This window comes from Maylandia zebra, linkage group LG14, assembly GCF_041146795.1.
Source record: "Maylandia zebra isolate NMK-2024a linkage group LG14, Mzebra_GT3a, whole genome shotgun sequence".
Classification (NCBI taxonomy): domain Eukaryota; kingdom Metazoa; phylum Chordata; class Actinopteri; order Cichliformes; family Cichlidae; genus Maylandia; species Maylandia zebra.
The window spans coordinates 18,478,173-18,497,750 of NC_135180.1; the positions used below are offsets into that span (position 1 = coordinate 18,478,173).

At 40.4% G+C, this 19,578-nt stretch overlaps 1 protein-coding gene across 3 annotated transcripts in view; it reads right to left on the reverse strand.

The window, feature by feature from the left end:
* pdgfd (platelet derived growth factor d) overlaps positions 1–19,578 on the reverse strand; it is a 56,627-nt gene that overhangs the window by 12,676 nt on the left and 24,373 nt on the right. For 2 of the 3 annotated variants that reach the window (XM_076892396.1, XM_004543873.4), the window contains 3 exons: positions 11,255–11,465; positions 8,167–8,344; positions 800–859 (listed from right to left, as the gene is read on the reverse strand). In XM_076892396.1, the coding sequence (XP_076748511.1) occupies positions 800–859; positions 8,167–8,344; positions 11,255–11,465 (449 nt within the window). The remainder of the gene's footprint in view (positions 1–799; positions 860–8,166; positions 8,345–11,254; positions 11,466–19,578) is intronic. The other variant, XM_004543875.5, reaches the window with a different exon arrangement.

The window sequence follows — 19,578 nt, forward strand, 5'->3', positions numbered from 1 at the left end:
ACACTGACTGCCCTAATCAGCAATGACTTTCATTAAGGTCAGAGAACATGGGTCCTAATGAGGCTTCAGCAATTTAAGGGGGAAACGTGGATTCATCCAATGTAGAAACAGGCAAGAGCCGCTGAGATTTGTTAAGATTTATTGTAAGCTCTTAAATAAAGTGGCTTAATAAGTATCCTATAAAAATGATAATTTCAGTATCAGTAAATCTTCCTATCAAAATGTGAAACAATCTCTTATAAAATAAATGTTCACAAGAGCTCAACTGAATATTGCAATAAAATGTTTAAAGCCCCTTTGCATTGTTGTTTAAATAAAGACATTGTCATCTGTTACCATTTGTATTAGCTTTTCTTTTTGGATTATCTAATCCTTGTAAGAGTATAAGAGTATATGTACTAGTGTAAAACGTGCACCCACATACTTATATAACCAACCCATATGTATTAAAATTTCCTCACAGCCAGAAGCCCACTTATTATTAATTATTATGATCAGATAAGTCAAAGAACATACTCTTACAGAAATTACACTGATTTCCGGAACGTACTTTAAACATTAGTTTAAGGAAGCAAGTCATTTGACACTGTAAGGTTCATGCATATTAAATACAGTACATGCATGCAATAATGTATTCTGTGTGGGTGAGTGTTGGCCTATGCAAATGGTCCATATGTTACAATTACAAGTCATTGTTCCTGGTGTGCTTACAAATGCATTTATGCACGGGTTGGAAGTGTTGGAAGGCAGGCTTTTATACTAATAACTCATGAATAAAGTTTGCGTGAGAATGGCTTACCGACATGGGCACGGTGACAGCCTCCCAGTTGGTGTTCGATGCAGGCAAAGGAGACTCATACTGCAGAAAAAGAAAATGGAAATAACTGGTGTTATTGCTTATGGCTGAATAAGCTCCTAAAAAGTCTGCACACAGAGGCTACATGGATATGACACGTGACACATCAAAGGTGACTGACAATGCAGAAATGTGGATACAACTGAGTAAGTTGAGGTTAAGATTGTTGGGATGAGATGAATTACCTTTAAATGCTGCTTAAGAGGACATTAAACATTTTCTTTATTGGCAAAGTCTGTAACATTTAGTAACATTTTCTAAGCCCACCCAGTCACTGCACCATCCCCTGTGACCTTTTGCAGCATACGCCTCTAATGCATGGTTTGCTATGTGAAGAAACCTAAGTGTATCTGCTCCATGGTGTGAATGACTGACCTATAACCACTATTGGTATGTATTTCAGTGTAGTGATAATGCCACCTAAGTGACCTTTTCTCTTAAATCTCTCAGACATCACAGTCATACTGCACATATTTCCACATCTTCTCAAACTGTGTTTTTCTTCACATATCAGCGAAACTACAGTTATTGTAAGTGATGATTGGATTTGAAGTCAGGCAAATAAAATCCTAGGTAAAGGTTAGGAGAGGACTGTGAAGATGAGTGAGAATGGAAACTCTGCTTGCTAAAGGTAAATGCTTCCATCTATCAATTCAATGCTCTCACATTTTTACTGTTCAAGTCGCTGCCCTTGAAGTCAACTTGCAGGATACGGGGTGGAGCGTTCGCATGTTTTCCAAGACATTCAGGTATCTGCCTGTCCAGATGGTAAACTGTCAGTGTGTCAGTGAAATCCTGAAAGAATTTTCAATGAAGCCGGTCACAGCATGCCTTTGTATGTGCATCTGTCTGGGAACGTAATCAGACTCTGGTCAAAGCATTTTTTGACGCGAAACGCTCATCCGACTGAATTATTTGGCACTCATTCACACATTCCTTGTCTTTTTTGCCCTTTTGTTTTCACACAGACAAACACACGCACACACGCACACACACACACAATGTCTGAGAGATCACACTTTTTACACACACATAAAATCTCTCTAGCTATCGAATCCCTCTCCTTGAAGAGTCTTAAATACCATCCCCAGTCAATGTGGAACAGTAAATCTGTCTCGACTGGACTTCAAACACACAGCGCCCTCGCTTTGTCTTAGTGTGTGCTAGTAATAGAGTTGACATCAAAGATAGTCGGTGTGCAAAGGTTTTTTGTTTAACAGATTCTTCCATGTGGCCTTTGGATAAATGTACTCATACAAATAACTGCACACCCAAACCAGCTGTGAATGAGGTCAGAAGGTTTCGTGTGTGTGTTTGCACTCATATTACTCATGTTATGAGGACTCATACTATGAAATTTTCATGGTAAGGTTAGGGTAAGGTAAGGTTTATGTCATGTTTGGTTACCTAACGCCTGGTTAACAGACAACAGGAAATGAGTGTACGTTGATGCAATGTCCTCTGCAGTGATAAAAACACGCCTGTGTGCTTGAGTAAATGCATGTTTAGAGACGCCTAGTCCCGTTTCCTTTTAAGATCAAAAGCTTCATGTCATCCTTAATAGGATTGAATAAAGAGACTTGACTCATCACAGGGCATGGACAGAGATAATTCTTTTTAAAAATGTGTTCTCGTGCAATGGAAACAAATTTTCAGTACTAGTAAAAAGTAAAAAGATGAAAAACAGAATTTTTTCAACTCAACTCGAGGTCAATGTCATATTAATGCAGAATGCTTGCTTCATTATTAATGTTTCATTATTTATTTGTCTATTTGGTATTTTCTTTTATTGTCTAGCCCTTTCACCAGTATGAGTCTCAGTACATTTGATGTACTGGGAAGCTATCTGATCTAAGACCATTAACAAGAATAGTGGCCTCATACAGGATCTTCAAGCCATCCACTATAATTGTCCTCAAAACCAAATTTGTTAAAGCAGTGAATTAAAAAGACCATTCAGCTTGGTCAACAGCTTTCTCAGCATCCAAAGAGAGCACTAAATCATCAACCTGTCTATTTTCCTGAGAGGAAACAGTGTCTTTCAGTTTAGTCTAAGGAGTTTGAAAAGAGAAGGACTGGACTTCTTGAAGAAGAAGTTCACCATGATCTGGTTGACTGAGAACCTACACAGACATCTTTCAGTGTAACTTTCTTTTTTTTGTCCACTGCAGAGGACATAATGAATAGGTTCGGTCTCACGAGGGTAGGAGGGAATTCCTGGATGATACTGAAAAGATATCATTAATTTGTGAACTGTAGCAACAAAATGATGCATCTGCAGTAATGAATGATTAAATAATCCAAATTCACTACCAAACTCATCAGGTCCAGAGGATATTTCTTTCTCTAAAGTTCTCATATTGGATTAAACACCTTTTTTCTGGAAATGGGAGCATTAAGAGCAGATTGCTGCTATGTTCATATGGTGGGAAGAACTTATTCACTAAAACAGATTTTGAATTGTAGCACTATTTTGTTGCTACAATTCAGTCCAGAGTGTACACCACCTCTTGCCCAGTGACAGCTGGAATAGGTCCCAAACCCTCAGTGACTGTGAATTGGATTAGTAGATCAAAAATGGATGAAAAGATGGATGCTTCACAAATGTTTAAGTCACGCTTTATCAGAAAATCCTGCTTTGTTTTTCAGCACCGTATTTTTTTTTATAACATTAGACAAGCCTAAGTGATTAACATAAAAGCAGGCCAGGTCATTATCTTCAGATTAACTGATTAAAGTTCTGCAATGTGCCCTGAACAATATATGTTAGCAGATCTAAATAAGATTCTTTGTAAATATCACGTGAATAAAGCAGAGAAGAGGAAGTAAAAGTCAGGAGAAAAGTTTCAATTCTACAGGACACACAGAGAGGAGAATCTCATTTTCCAACAACAAAGTAATGCTAATCATGGAAGCAACGTTAATATTTCAAGGCACTCTACCACATTTTCTAATGTTGAGAGGATGCAGTCTTATTTACAGTAGCAGCCCAGGGCGGGACATCAGGGAGCTGCCCTTTTCAACCTCCATTTTGTACAGTTGGACAGTGGAGCAGCTGAGGATTAAGTGAGCAGTAGATGGTGAGGAGGGAGAGAGCATTTTTCTGTCGACTTTTACCCTGCATGAGCAGCTATCGCCCTCACAGCCAGAGGACATTTAAGTTAGAAGTTAAGTCACACTGACCACATTTTATGCTGTCTCATCTATGTTTGAGTCGTGAGCTAATGTTCAGCTTAGAGAACTGACAAGACTTACTGTTACAGTTCCTTGTTTAATTTGTATTTATTTATTTCTCTTGTTTTTTGTAATACATATTCAACCAGAAACTAATGCAGTTATTCCTGCAGCTGTGTCAATGGAGGTTTGGTTTGTGGATCAGTGGCAGGAAATTTTAGTCCATGGACCCCACACGGCCTGTTTAGATCTCAAGTGATTAAAACTCTTCACGAAAGATTATACATAACAAACAGGTGATGTCTTGTCCGAGAAGCCTCGAGGGAAATAAGTGCAATTCCAACAACACGTCTCAGATTTTCCACATTCAGTATTTTGTTTACCAGAAAAGCTATTGTTGCAAAGCAAATTAACATGGGCAAAGCTCTTTGGCTTTACCACCTGGCTTCTGTGTGGCATGGCAACCCACAGGTAATGCCTTTGTCAGCAATGATGACTCACACCTCTGACTCAAATGAAATTTGCAGTTCAAAAAACCCACTCACTTTTACTGCAATTTTTCTACTTGGCAAAAACATTCAGTGGGCCAGATTGGACCCTCTGGTGTCACTCCTGATCTAGGAATAATTCAGGCTTGTACTTAATGGATTACAGGAGTTTAGTCAGTATGCAAAACATATGTCCTGTCATATGACTCTATGCAGTGGCTCCTTACTGTTTCTGTAGGATTTAAAAGGGTAAGTAGCAGCCAGGTGCTGATAATCAAATGCACTTGATTAACGGATTATCAGCAAGTCTGAGCACCTCGATAAAAGCAGACGTTTTAGCAACTTGGTGGTCTGAAGCATTTAGATGTGTGCTACAAGCAAATTTAGCCCAAGGTTGGACCATCCTATGTTCAGAGAAACTCCCAAAAATCAAAGAGTTGCATCTGAGACTCTGTTAGCATAAGAGAAAACCAAAATAGAGCTCTTAGGCCATAACGCCCAGCACTACGTTTGGTGAAAACCAAACCCAGCATATTAACTGCACAAACACCTCATAACAACTGTCAACAAAGTGGTGGAGGGGTGATGACTTCAACTGGTTTTGCAGCCACATGACCCAGGCACCATGCAGCCACTGAGTTGACTCTAAACCCCTCTGTATACCAAATTACTCTAGAGTCAGATGTGAGGCCATCTGAAAGCTAAAGCTTGGTCTCAATTGGGTTATGTACCAGGACAATGATCCCAAGCATGGCTGAAAAGAAAAGACACAAAGTTTTGCAACTGATACTCTCTGTGCTTGACGTACCTGCACTTACTAGGAACACTACGAAAAACAATGAAAAAAAAGAAAAAAAGAAAATCAATAATATTCTTACAAACATAAACAAAGAAAAGCTTCCCTTCACAGTAAATAGATGGCATATTCAGATGCTCAAAGACATTTTTGGGGCCTTTATAAAAAGATTCTCTTGTACAATGAAATGCACCCTTTGCTTCATGTAATTCTGCAGTGCAGGTGGTGAGTAACACCAGTTTAAAACAATGTTTTAGGAGGAAACAGTGACTGACATGAATAACAAGTTAGACCTCTGACTGCAGTGATGCCTACAGGGTTTTATTTGTCTGTCTCTCATTTGGGTGGTTTAGCAGATGTGAAATAAAGACACACATACTCACACACTCGCATATCAACTGAAATTTGACCCAAATGATGGAATTGCACTCACAATTGCTGTTTCAATTTTAAGAATAGAGTAGAAATACATTTCCATGTACTTCTGTTTATATCTAGCCACATAAATACCCCCATTGGACAAACATTAGCAAGATATCCAACTTTTTTTTGACTTGTGCTATTTTGTGCAGCACTACCTCATTTAGATCAGCATTTGACATACTGATGGTTCAAATAAGCACCAGAAAGCTAGTTTAAAGAAGGAGAACATGAAGCCTAACTAATTAATGAGCAGCCATATAGGCTCATTATGAGCAGCGATGTGCCATTTTTCCCACATGTCACTGTTTAAGAATTTTCATTTAGCTTTAAAGAACACATTTTTCTTGGGTTCATATTGTGACGTACACACAAGCAGAATTGCAAGTGAGTTTGCAGCAATCTACTTCGATAGATCTGTAAACCCAAGATGTGGCAATGGATCAACACCAAATATTCAGCTAAATTTATGCTAAAGCTATGGTTCGTTATCCTTCCACAACTCCTCCAAAGTAGTCACACTTATGGAGGACTGAGTCTGCTGCTCTGCTTGCATGCAGCTTGGCCAAAGTTGGGTCTTCGTATCTAAGACATTAGGACCAAGGAAGGCTTTTTATCAAACAAACTGAGATTAAAGTAGGTTTGGATATAAAGTGTTTTAGGTGTCAACACAGCAAGAATTTAACTTTTTTTCTTTGTTTGCTTCCTTGTGTGACTCTGCTTTACCTTCCCCCAATTATACCGACTGTTTCACTTTCCCTAATGTTTTTCTTTTATCTAATCCACCTTAGTCCACTTCATATAACTTACTTCTTCACAAGAGTCTCTCTCTCTCTCTTTGTCTCTCTCAGTTCAGGTTGTTTTAGTCATTAGCTGACATGCCGATACCATCTCAGACACCTGTTCTCTCCTTCCACTGCTGCTTCTCCTCGTTCTCTGCCTGCCTCTCCCTGCCTCTCACTTCCTCCTTTCCTCCCTCTGCCTCTTCTCCTCCTCCTTCTTATCTGTTCGGCAGGTCTGGAGAGAACAAATTAGACCTGCTAAATTAAGCCACACACAAAGCTCCAGTCTAGCTGGAGGGAAACTGTGTTTATGTGTGCATGTGTGTGTGTGTGTGTGTGTGTGTGTGTGTGTGTGTGTGTGTGTGTGTGTGTGTGTGTGTGTGTGTGTGTGTGTGTGTGTGTGTGTGTGTGTGTGAAAGACGGAAAGAGACAAACACACACTCAAACATGGGAGCGCTTTGAAAAATGGGTAAAACTGATTAAATGAGATAAGCCTCTGGAGCTGGATTCTGCTTTAAATGTACAGAGGCGTGATTATTTGACCAGAGGAGAAATAACAAAGACTGAGGAGGGAGGGATGGCAGCGAAATGCAATGAGAGTCTGAGAGGGAGAGATAAGAGAGCAGTTTGTGGTTTACGCCAGTGGTAGGAAGTAAGTAGATACATTTAGGCAAGTGCTCTATTATGAAGTGCTTTTACTTCATTGTCATTACATTAGGTTGAATGACATTGCTGTGTAGTGTTTGCAGTCGAGGTAGTTAAGGGCTAATTTAACCTAAACACCCTATACAGTTTATGGAGAGTACAAACTGTAATAACAGCAAGAGTAAATAAAAGCAATATGAAAATGGCACTAGGAAAGGGAAGGATCTTCAATAAATACGATATCTATCTTTTCCTCTCTCTGCCCGCTAAGACCTTTATTCCTTCTGTGTTCACACCACTTTTTTCTCTCTCTTTTTTCTCAGATAATAAGCAGTGCCACCAGTTCAACCCTGTCTGTGATGCTGTGTCTCTTCCTCTCTCTGTCATAAATGAGGAAGTCTGGGAACATCTTTAAATGTCTGTGCGTCTCTCCACTGATCTTTCTCTTCCCCTTTCCCCTCTGATAATAGGGTGGGTGAACATTTCATATCGGATTCCCTCACTTTCTTCTTTCCTCTTGCCGACAGAATGACAAAGCTAATCTCCTTATCAATTTGTTTGACAGCCTTTGAGAGAACATGTTCTCATCTTTTCCCCCCAACCGTCCTGCCCTCCTTCACCTATCCCTTCATCTCTCCTCTTTTGTTGAATGGACATGTGAGAAAAGCACGGTTGGCTTACACATGTTGGCAGTCTACTGACAGTGTTACAAGATCCTGTGTTTTTTCTGTTGCTCCTGACTCTCCTATCTATTTATCTCCATCTCATGCCTTTTCTTTATTGCCGCCACAAGTAAAATGGTCAAAGAGGCATTTTACCTAGGGCACTGCTGTGGTACTGAGTCTGACACTGATCGGATTTAAAAACAAAAACACACTTGAATGAAGGACTTTATGTTGTGTTTCAAATAACAGCCAATAATTCGTCATCAGCCGTGTGTGTGTGTGTGTGTGCGTGTGTGTATGTGTGTGTGTGTGTGTGTGTGTGTGTGTGTGTGCCCCTTACCAGTGGTGAGTAGTAGATTTTAAATCCTGGCCTTGCAACAAAGTAATCATCAGACTTGAAGGTGACTTTGAGCTTGTTGGTTTTCGAGTTTAGACTGGGTGGTGCCTTCTGCCCGCACCACCGACCCCAAATTATAGTGCTGGTCTCCGATTGGTCCTCCACTTCAACAAAGTCATACCTGCAGTGTGAGTGAGAGCAACATAGAGGTATGTTAATACGTAGGAAATAAGAGAGACTGGCTGAGGATTAAAACTGTACACACACACTATGTTCAAGTTAAGCACAAGTACCGGTAGTTAGATTTTTGGTGCTTTTTTGCACATTATTTCTGGAAATAAAAAACGTATTCTTGCTAAGGTCATGATTAAGCAGCCAGAGAGCTGGAAAACAGTAAACAGCCATCACAGTTTATAAACCAATTTATCTTCATATAATATTCTTGTATTTTCTCCTGCAGGGACGAGGATTACTACTGTCAAAATTTCAGTTAACTCCTGGCCTCTGTCAACACTTTCCTGCTGAGTTTATCAGCTCAGTCACTCGTTTTGAGTCATACTGAATAAATAAATAAGTCTATTTTGTAAATCTTGACTGTATTATGTTTTTGAAATTAGGATTATTTAGTGGTATGAAACTAAAGATTGACTTACGATCAATCACAAGAACGTGCAGTTTTATAGTCAAACGTGTTATTCCTCGTCACATCTAGGTTTTTCTAACCAAGATGACGATGACAGAAACGCTCATGTCAAGGCTTCGAACTGGGACTGGGTTACGGTAGCTACGTCCATCTTTTATACTGTTACATCAGAATTTCTGTAACTTGTTTTTTATAAAGATGAACAAATAAAGATGATTCTGATTCTGTTCATTTTAAATAACATGCTATGACAATAGCCAAAATAAATATGCCCAAAGATTAAAAAACAAAGCTAATTATTCGCTGCAATGCTAAAAGTTCAGTGATTTGTGGCAGAATTGATGCTCCATTTTTGCTAGCACAGCACACGTGGCCCCAATAACAATTATGTCACTTCTAAGGTTTTGCATATAAGGACATTAAAAATGATCAACTCCTTACCAGGACTTAGAATTATATAAATACAACCTGAGACTAACAAAAAACTTGACATATCACATCATGTCATTATTTATTTTATAAAAACTAAACCAAAATGCTGAAGCAATGTGTGAAAACAAAACACCTCCTGATTCAGTCGTTATAGCCAGGAACCCTGGCTCACTCTTGCTTCAGTTCATTAAGATTTGTGGGCATTTGTTTATGCACAGCTCCTTTAAGGTTCTTCCACAGTCTTCAGTCGGGTTAAGGTCTGGAGTTTGCCCTGCTGTATTACCCAATTGTGGACAAGCTTTAGCTGTCAGACAGATGGCCTCACATTTCGGTATATAGAACTCATGATTGACTCCGTGATTGCGAGTTGGCCAGATCCTAGGGCTGCAGTAGTTGTAGTGATGGTCATCTCCAATTTGGTTCATCAGTCAAAAGGACATTGTTTGGTAAGTCTTGTGGTTGTTCAAGTGCTAACCCTGTTTAGAGAGAAGAGGCTTTCTCCTGACAAACCTTTCAAACAAGTCATAGTTGGCAGTCTTTTGCTGTCATGTGTCTGCAGAGTCTGAGATATAGCTTTTTGGTTTTCGCTGTAGTTTGAGGATTTAAAAGTCTGACCTTGGCATGAATTTGATGGGACATTCACTCCTGGAACGACTGGCAACTATCTCGAATGTTTTCCACTTGGGAATAATCTTTCTCACTGTAGAATGATGGACTATAAATTGTTTGGAAATGACCATATAAACCTTCCTAGACTGAAAGGCAGCAGTACCTGTAAGGTCACTGCTGATGTCTTTCCTCCTTGACTTTTCGTTAACACACACCTAGATGCTCCGGACCTACAAGCTGCCGTTTTTCACTCACTGCTTCTACATGTTAGCTTAGTTTATGTTAAATACATTTTTAAGTCCTTCAAATGACCAGCTATTTTTTTTTATTTATCATATCCTGATATATGACTGTCTATATGACATCACCATGGCTATAACTAGCCTCACGGGCAAAGCTAGACTTTGAATATTTTCATGACATAAAGGCTGATGAAGCAATTTTAAACGAGTCACTGACGCCAACCATGAAATTCTGTTCCAATTTTGTGCCAATCTCACAAACACCTGGTAGATAGATGGCTAGACTGAACGCAGAGCATAACAAATAACACCAACTTTGGAATAAAGCCTAATTTTTCTTTATGGACACTTCCACCACTGTAATGGTTCAGGTAACTTTTAGGGTTATGAGGCACTTTGAGTAATCAGACTTGTTATGATAGAAGTTTATGATGAGTTCTCAGCCAAGCAGACCATCACCATAAACTGCATGATGATAAGCCCACAAAGATACACACACATAATCAATATGACAAACAAGATTTGAAAGACTGGGCAAAGCTCTCTCTCCTTCTTACTACCTTTTCAATTGTCTCCTCCTCCTCTCAACCCCCCCCCCCCCCTGCTGCTCCCCCTTGTCTTTTCAGGAAAGTGCTTACAAAGATGGCTGAGTTGCATATGGGGATTAAAAAGTCTATTTTCTCCCTGCAGCCCTCAAGGACAAACTTCTTATAGTTCTTGCCAAGAAAGCAAACTTCAGCTATCCATCTCTCCTACAGTGATTTCAGCACCTTATACCTTTTAATATTATTTTCTCTCAGTTCATTTAAATTCCAATTTATTGTGGAGCCATGTGACTACAGTACCAAATAATTCACACATATTTTACCGTTGCTATTGTTCAGACTCGAGGCTTTTACACAATACACTTTCCTGTCCTCCCTGTCACACTTCTCCATCAGTCTATCTCCTGCTCGGGTTTCTAAATCACTCTTCCTTCATCTGATGTTTCTCCTTTACAGCTGCTTAGAAATGATCAGTGTTCTTTCTTCTTTTTGTTCACTGCCTTAATCCTTGTTTCCGGTATTCTACTTTTTCTACTACTCTTGTCTTTTTTTTCCTGAATGGCTTTCACGTCGCCCTCCTTACTTCTCTAGATCGCGTGCTGTATTGTGTCAAGTTTTACCTGCACATTCCATTCTCAGCCTCCTCCAGTCCAAACTGTCCGTCAAACTCCAGGTGTATGCGGCTCCCTGGTGGTGACAGCAGTTTCCATGACAACAGCAGGTTGCGAGGGTAAGCGTTGGGATAGCGTGGGCTGTGGATGACTCCACCCTGTGGCGTTACTGTGATGTTTTCCTCCTTGCGGTACAAGTCTGTGGTGAGGCGATTGCTGTCTGTTAGTGGTTACAGCTAATCAGTTAGTTAGTCAATTTAATAATAGAAGAAGAAGCAAAGCAGATTGTTCACAGATGCAATTTCACACCCAAGAGAAAAACTTTTTTAGACGTCGGCACCCACAAAGACATGCAAAAGAGGAGCGCAAAACATATAAACAACAGCTCATACAGAAACAATCCTCAGCAAAGGACGAAAGACTAATTTAAATAAGAGCGTGCCGAGCACACATATTGAAATGGATCACGTAGATTTGTTTGGGTTTATCTTTATCTTTGTTTTCTAAGTGAGACTGCGGTAGTTACCCAGCAGGCCATTTCACAGTTCGAAACTTCTCCCCACTCTTTGTATCTGAAATCTTTAAACAGCCGTCTCCATACTGCAGTTTTATCTACTAATCAGCCCACATATATACTATTACCCAAAGACTAGCCAACTATAATACATCAAATGTCTGTCTGCCCGCGATTTTCTCATACATGATAAAGAGACCACACTTCAGTGGGCAGACTTAGCACATGGGTACGTCTTAATATTGTGACATCATCATGTTGTTGAGAAACCACCTGCTGATGGCAAAAGTGAACCATCTTTACCATTTTTGCATCCTATTAACCCTTTTTACAAGCAATGCATCATTTTGATGTCAAGATATTTTATGTCTACAAAACCTAATTATGACATATGCTCATACTGCGCTACGCTAATACTGATCAGTTGACAGTGGAGGCCGTTTAGCGCAGCAAACTCATCATCATGTTCAAGGAACCAGTAAAAGATCATCTGAGTTTTGTGACATGATGCATTATTCTGCTGAAAACAGCCAAATGAACATGGTATACTGTGGTCATACAGTGGTGCACATGGTCAGGACATGATAATTAAACAGTGCTCAGTTAGTACTAAAGGGCCCAAAGTGTGCCAAGAAAATATTATTCCAACAAGATGAACTTCAGGAGGTTGTTTCAACCATTTCTACAAATGCTTTGAGTTCCATGTAAGGTGGAACTTAATACTTAATACTGTGGACTTAATAAATGTCTAACAAGTGTACAATGAGTGTGTATAATATAACATGTGGGTTTTAGTATGAAAAAAGTCTGATATCTTTCAGATAGGGCAAAGACTTGGTTGTGTTTCTATCAAACATGTATTTATATACTGGTGTCCATCAAATAACAATATTATTGTCTGACCTTTTCACACCGATTACATTTGAATATTTCAGTTCAAGGAAACATTTGTCACTAACTAAATTAGGCTTGTTATTATTATTCTGCAGAAAAGGTCAAAAAATATTCACATGCATTCCCTGAAGGTCATGAATATCAACAATAACTGGTCCCCCACCAAAATCATTCAGAATAATTCTCTTGGAACCAAGAGTCATTGCTAGTTTTGGTAGCCGGAGACCGAACCGTCAGGGTCTGTGCCCTGGTAGCCATGATGCGAACGCTGTACCGGTCTGTCGTGGTGAAGAGAGAACTGAGCGTAAAAGCAAAGCGCTCAATTTCCCGGTCGGTCTACATCCCTACCCTCACCTATGATCACGATCTCTGGATAGTGACAGAAAGAATGAGATCGTGGACACAAGCAAAAATTAGCTTTCTCCAAAGGGTGGCTGGCCTCTCCCTTAGAGATAAGGCGAGGAGTTCAGACAATCGGTAGAGGCTCAGAGTAGAGATGTTGCTCCTCCACATCGAAAGGAACCAGTTGGGGTGGTTCGGTATCTGAGTAAGCTGCCTCCTGGGCGCCTTCTAGGTGAGGAGTATTATCTGTGTGAACACATCAATCTATTGTAACAAAAATACTTAAAGTATCTGGAAGAAATATTCTTGCTTCATGTTTATATATAGGTAACAAGTTTATATGTACAGAAGCTGTATGGGTAGGTTCTAAAGTTATGCTTTAAGTAAAACGGCTGCTCATTGGTGGTGAACATGAAATTACAACCACTCAAAATGCTGCCACAACTAATCAATGCAATCATAAATCTATTTTTGACATTTGATAACAATAATCATTAATTGGCCTCACAAATCTAAATCTATTCCCGAGCTCCTGAAAATTCAAGAGGGGAAAAAAAAAGCTCTTACACACACACTCCCTAAGGTCAGGCTGTGTGCTGAAGTAGGCTGACAGGGCTGTATTTTGTGAGTGGTGTGTGTTTTTTAGAGCACTGAATGCATAATCAAGGCACAGCCTGCACCCCTGGGAGTTGATGGTGATGATGAAGCTTTGGCCTCCTCCTCCTCCACTTCACTCTGAGCTTCTCTTAATTCCTCCTCTTGCTCAGCCCCGTCTTTACCTTTCACCTCCTCTCTGTGTTTCTCTTCTCTACAGTGCTGCAGTTCCGCCTCAGTCACCGGTCATTCTGCTCTTTTCAACAGTCTGCTAATTCCGGCTCCAACAGTTAACACAGCACTCCAGTGTGTATCATGGGCAGCGGGCATTAATGCAGCATGTACTTCTAGTCTGGAGCATGTGTGTAAATGTGACTGCATGTGTGTGCTGGGGCACAATTGTATTTGTAATGAAATTCTTCCACTTTGCTGATCAGAAGCCTGGCTGTGTAAGTCCACTCAGTCAAAAGAAGTGCTTATATGTGAGGAACTCTAACCTAACTATATCCCTGGTGAACAGAGTATGTCTGTTTCTGTTCTTTTCATAAAGAATTTGCATTAAATCTCATGTGACTGCAAGTGGTCGCAAGCACAGCGTGTGCATTGCTTACAATGTCCAATACATATAACCGTAAATACACGTTAGCGCCACTTTTTATCACACCATGAAGCATCTGTCTACTGAAATACATCAAGAGATAGAAGTCAGTGCTTCTGACCATGAAATAATCCAGCACATAATTGCTGTAAAACCACAACCCAATTAATGCACCCATCCATTAATGCACCTGTCCATGCGCACAGGTATGAGTCTATCTGTGTGCAAGAAGAGGGCAGACACTAAAATGAGGAAATATGCAAATGTGCTTGAAAAGCAGTGAGCTCTTCTGGATGATGTTCTGCAGTCACATCATGACCTTAATATAAATCATGCAGTGATGTCAGTGACACTGTTGCAAATTAATGCAAATGATACAGTGATTAGAAAGGAAATTTCTATTAAAGATCCAGTCCACAGAATCAACAGTGGGAGAAACTAACTGGTGCAATTTATCAGACTGCTGAGGATTTTCGGTAAATGGCTCACACGGACTAAGCAGAATCCGGAAACCAGCAGACATATCAGCGGGCACAGATGGATATGCAGTGCAGTCTGGAAATATTAGGACAGGGACAGATTTAGCTCAGGTTTTCACAGGTTTGTACTTATATTTAAAATTTTCATTTTCATTTTCTGATAAGATTAACTTCAATCTGTTTCCACGGTGAGGTAGCTTTGTTCAGTGTAGGTTCTATTATTATTATTATTATTATTATTTAAAATATCAATATTAATAATTTAATTAGTGATTATGGCTGTAGGAATGTGAATGTATATAGGGCTCTTTGTGTTAGTCCTGCGATGGACTAACACATCTGCCATTAATTATTATTATTCCTTGCTGTTGTTATTTCTATTTTTGCAAGACATAAGCCTCAGTCACATTATAACTTATTGATTATAGGATCTTTAATCTAAACTAGTCATATAATTTATATGAAATGAAATTGGGCATGTGTATTTGACAGGAAGTCAACATTCTGCAGTCACAGAAAATGATATTGTGCTGATAATATCACTGTCTGACTCAAATCCTACATTTAGCCACCCCCTCCAACCCCCACCATCTTGCTCACACACACAAACACGCACGCACATTGTCGTCTGCTCCACACTCACAAACTCACCACACAGTCACGCAGCATCATTGTCACAGTTATTTAAGTGTCAGATCAGGAGTCTGAGAGTTTAATTGGCAGTCAGTTTCTGTGTGTGTTAATCATTTTGCGAGGACCTACAACCTGCTACTTTATGGGTCTGTGTCTTCCTTATGAGACAAAAAAACAAGTACCTTAAATTTAAATCCTTCCCTTTCGAGATGAAGAGCTCTTTATAAAGTTGGCTTTAGATTAGGGTTTGTCGTAAAGCATTAGCGTTTTGATAAGGTTAGGGTACGTTTCTATCAGATGAATGGAAGTTAATGCAATGTCCTCTGAAGTCATGGATACATGGCTGTGTGTGTTTATGGATGTGGCAGGTTACAAGAAAAAGGTTCAGACTATACATGTGTGTATTTGGATGCATGCATGTCTTGAAGGATGTATGTGGTTAATTTTTCCCTAATTAAATTTAACTCTCTCACATCCAGTGTCAGAGTGTAATGTTCTCCATGGTGCTGAAATCTATTTCTGATCCCAGTGCCAATCACACTCTAATCACCAGCAACATGATGCATCACAGAAGGAAAAATAGCTCTTTAGAGAAGTTGCTCGGAGGGATCTGATGTTGAAGCTAAGATATGAAACTTTTATATTTCTCTCTTAATTAAAATCAGATTTTGGTGAAGTCACAGGTGTGCAAAGAGTAAATATTAAAAAAGTAAATCTATTTTTTAGTTTAAGTGTCTGTTCTGTGTGAAGCAAACTCTGTTTTTCTTGAGTGACAGTTTACATACTGTATGATGAATTCCCACACAGAGACACAGTCCCAGAGGACATTACCTATAACAAGGCGACCCCATTTCTTACATCTGCCATCCCCTGTCTAACATATCCTGTCTGACTTTCATCTCCTAACAATGAATTCTCATAACTTTCACACACAAACACACACATATACAAGAGAGCAGGACACACGTAATGGATTCACTTTCAGCTGTGAAAAACTACCCAGAGATTGCTGTTTTCATTCAAGGTGGCATTACTCTTTTTAATAAAAAAAAAGCAGGTGTTTATTTTTGATGTGCTTCACGATTATTAACTAAGTATTTAGGCCTGTTTCAAAAATCACAGTTAAGTATTTAATGGACAGGTCAAAATACTTTTTTTGGGGGAAAATGTGCTTTACTTGCTTTCTATCGGAGAGTTAAGATGACATAGTGATACACTGTCTGTTAAAACTACAGCCAGCAGCTGATTAGTTTATTGACAGCAGAGAGAAACAGCTAGTCTGGAAAAGGTAATATATGCATCACTTCAATTTGCTGAAGCATCTCACCTTGGTGTCTAGAAAAACATAAAAAGATAAGAATAAAACTGTGTGTAGAATTGAGTAATGCTAACCCTGGACTATTTCTGGACTGAGTACGCAAACAGAGCAAGGATATTATAACGACAGCACCATGAAAGCACTCAATGATCAGTTTAGACAGATGTGCCTCAAAAAGTATAGCAAAGGAAACACTAACAATAAACCATTCAGTATGTTGCGTAGTACTTTGTATGCAGCACTTTGGCCAACTGTATTCATACGGTGACAAAAATACTTGTCATAGTATGAATAAAAAATATGATCTTTCAAATATTAGCTTAAAAAACCCCCAAAATATTTTGACGACAGACCCATCTGCGTTATCTGCTGAGTTGTTTATTCATCTGTGTTTGGTAACAGAGTGTACTGCCCATTAACAGCAAAACTGCTGATAAACACAACGAGCATGTGTAAATGTGTGCGTCTGTGTATTCGTTTTTATCATTAGTTGTTTATGTGTATGCAATAGGTTTATATGGGCATATCTGTTAGGAACTGGGGTATATATGGGTCACTGTTTCTGTGTTTGTGTACATGTGAGTGTTTATTGGTTGTGGATGTGAGAGCTGCACTTACATGCTCAGAGTATTTCCACCCATGAGAAATAACCAAAGCCTTTTCCATCTGGCTAAATGCTCATCTGGCTAAATGTGTGTGTATATATATATATATAAAACACCCAGCACACCCCTGCGGGCGGTTTATCCTTCAAGCTCGGGTCCTCTACCAGAGGCCTGGGAGCTTGAGGGTCCTGCGCAGTATCTTAGCTGTTCCCAGGACTGCGCTCTTCTGGACAGAGATCTCCGATGTTGTTCCCGGGATCTGCTGGAGCCACTCGCCTAGCTTGGGAGTCACCGCACCTAGTGCTCCGATTACCACGGGGACCACCGTTACCTTCACCCTCCACATCCTCTCGAGCTCTTCTCTGAGCCCTTGGTATTTCTCAAGCTTCTCGTGTTCCTTCTTCCTGATATTGCTGTCATTCGGAACTGCTACATCGATCACTACGGCCGTCTTCTTCTGTTTGTCTACCACCACTATGTCCGGTTGGTTAGCCACCACCATTTTGTCCGTCTGTATCTGGAAGTCCCACAGGATCTTAGCTCGGTCATTCTCCACCACCCTTGGGGGCATCTCCCATTTTGACCTCGGGACTTCCAGGTTATACTCGGCACAGATGTTCCTGTACACTATGCCGGCCACTTGGTTATGGCGTTCCATGTATGCCTTGCCTGCTAGCATCTTGCACCCTGCTGTTATGTGCTGGATTGTCTCTGGGGCATCTTTACACAGCCTGCACCTGGGGTCTTGCCTGGTGTGATAGACCCCAGCCTCTATGGATCTTGTGCTCAGAGCTTGTTCTTGTGCTGCCATGATTAGTGCCTCTGTGCTGTCTTTCAGTCCAGCTTTGTCCAGCCACTGGTAGGATTTCTGGATATCAGCCACCTCCTCTATCTGCCGGTGGTACATACCGTGCAAGGGCCTGTCCTTCCATGATGGTTCCTCGTCTCCCTCCTCTTTCTTGGGTTTCTGCTGCCTGAGGTATTCACTGAGCACTCGGTCAGTTGGGGCCATCTTCCCAATGTATTCTTGGATGTTCGTTGTCTCATCCTGGACTGTGGTGCTGACACTCACCAGTCCCCGGCCCCCTTCCTTCCGCTTAGCGTACAGCCTCAGGGTGCTGGACTTGGGGTGAAACCCTCCATGCATGGTAAGGAGCTTTCTTGTCTTTATGTCAGTGGCTTCTATCTCCTCCTTTGGCCAGCCTATTACCCCAGCAGGGTACCTGATCACGGGCAGGGCGTACGTGTTGATGGCCCGGATCTTGTTCTTACCATTCAGCTGACTCCTCAGGACTTGCCTGACTCTCTGCAGGTACTTGGTGGTTGCAGCTTTTCTAGCGGCCTCTTCATGGTTCCCATTCGCCTGCGGGATCCCCAGGTACTTGTAACTTGTAACCCCTCAGTTCTGACTACCTTCCCTCTCTTTGATACCATCCGACTACACTTCTCCAGTCCGAACGACATTCCAATGTCATTGCTGTATAGCCTGGTAGTGTGGATCAGTGAATCGATGTCTCGTTCACTCTTGGCATACAGCTTGATGTCATCCATGTACAGGAGGTGGCTGACAACTGCTCCGTTCCGTAGTCGGTATCCGTAGCCAGTCTTGTTAATGATCTCACTGAGGGGGTTCAGGCCTATGCAGAACAGCAGTGGGGACAGAGCATCTCCCTGGTAGATCCCGCACTTGATGGTGACTTGTGCTATGGGCTTGGAGTTGGCCTCTAGTGTTGTACGCCACATCCCCATTGAGTTCCTGATGAAGGTTCTTAGGGTCCCATTGATCTTGTACAATTCTAGGCATTCCAGTATCCAGCTGTGGGGCATTGAGTCATAGGCCTTCTATATATATATATATATATATATATATATATATATATATATATATATATATATATATATATATATATATATACACACACACACACACACACACACACACACACACACATATATATATATATATATATATATATATATATATATATATATATATATATATGTGTGTGTGTTTGTGTGTGTGTGTGTGTGTGTGTGTGTGTGTGTGTGTGTGTGTGTGCTTCACTGTAATGCTTATGCAGGCTCATTGTTTTACCACTTTCTCGTGACAAATCAGCTGTAAACATGCCCCTTTGTTTCTCTGTCATGCTCAAAACACAAGCACAAAGGCATGAAAAAGTCACACACATACACATATATATCCTGGGGTGAACAGTGCATGCCAAGGGGTGTCAGCTTTGGTCAGCATCAGTTCTTACCCCACATATCTACTCCCTCTTGGCTTCTTCTCTTTGCTCATTTCTGCACCATCTCTGTTTCACTCTGTTTCTAATCACGATGAATCACTTTTTCCTTG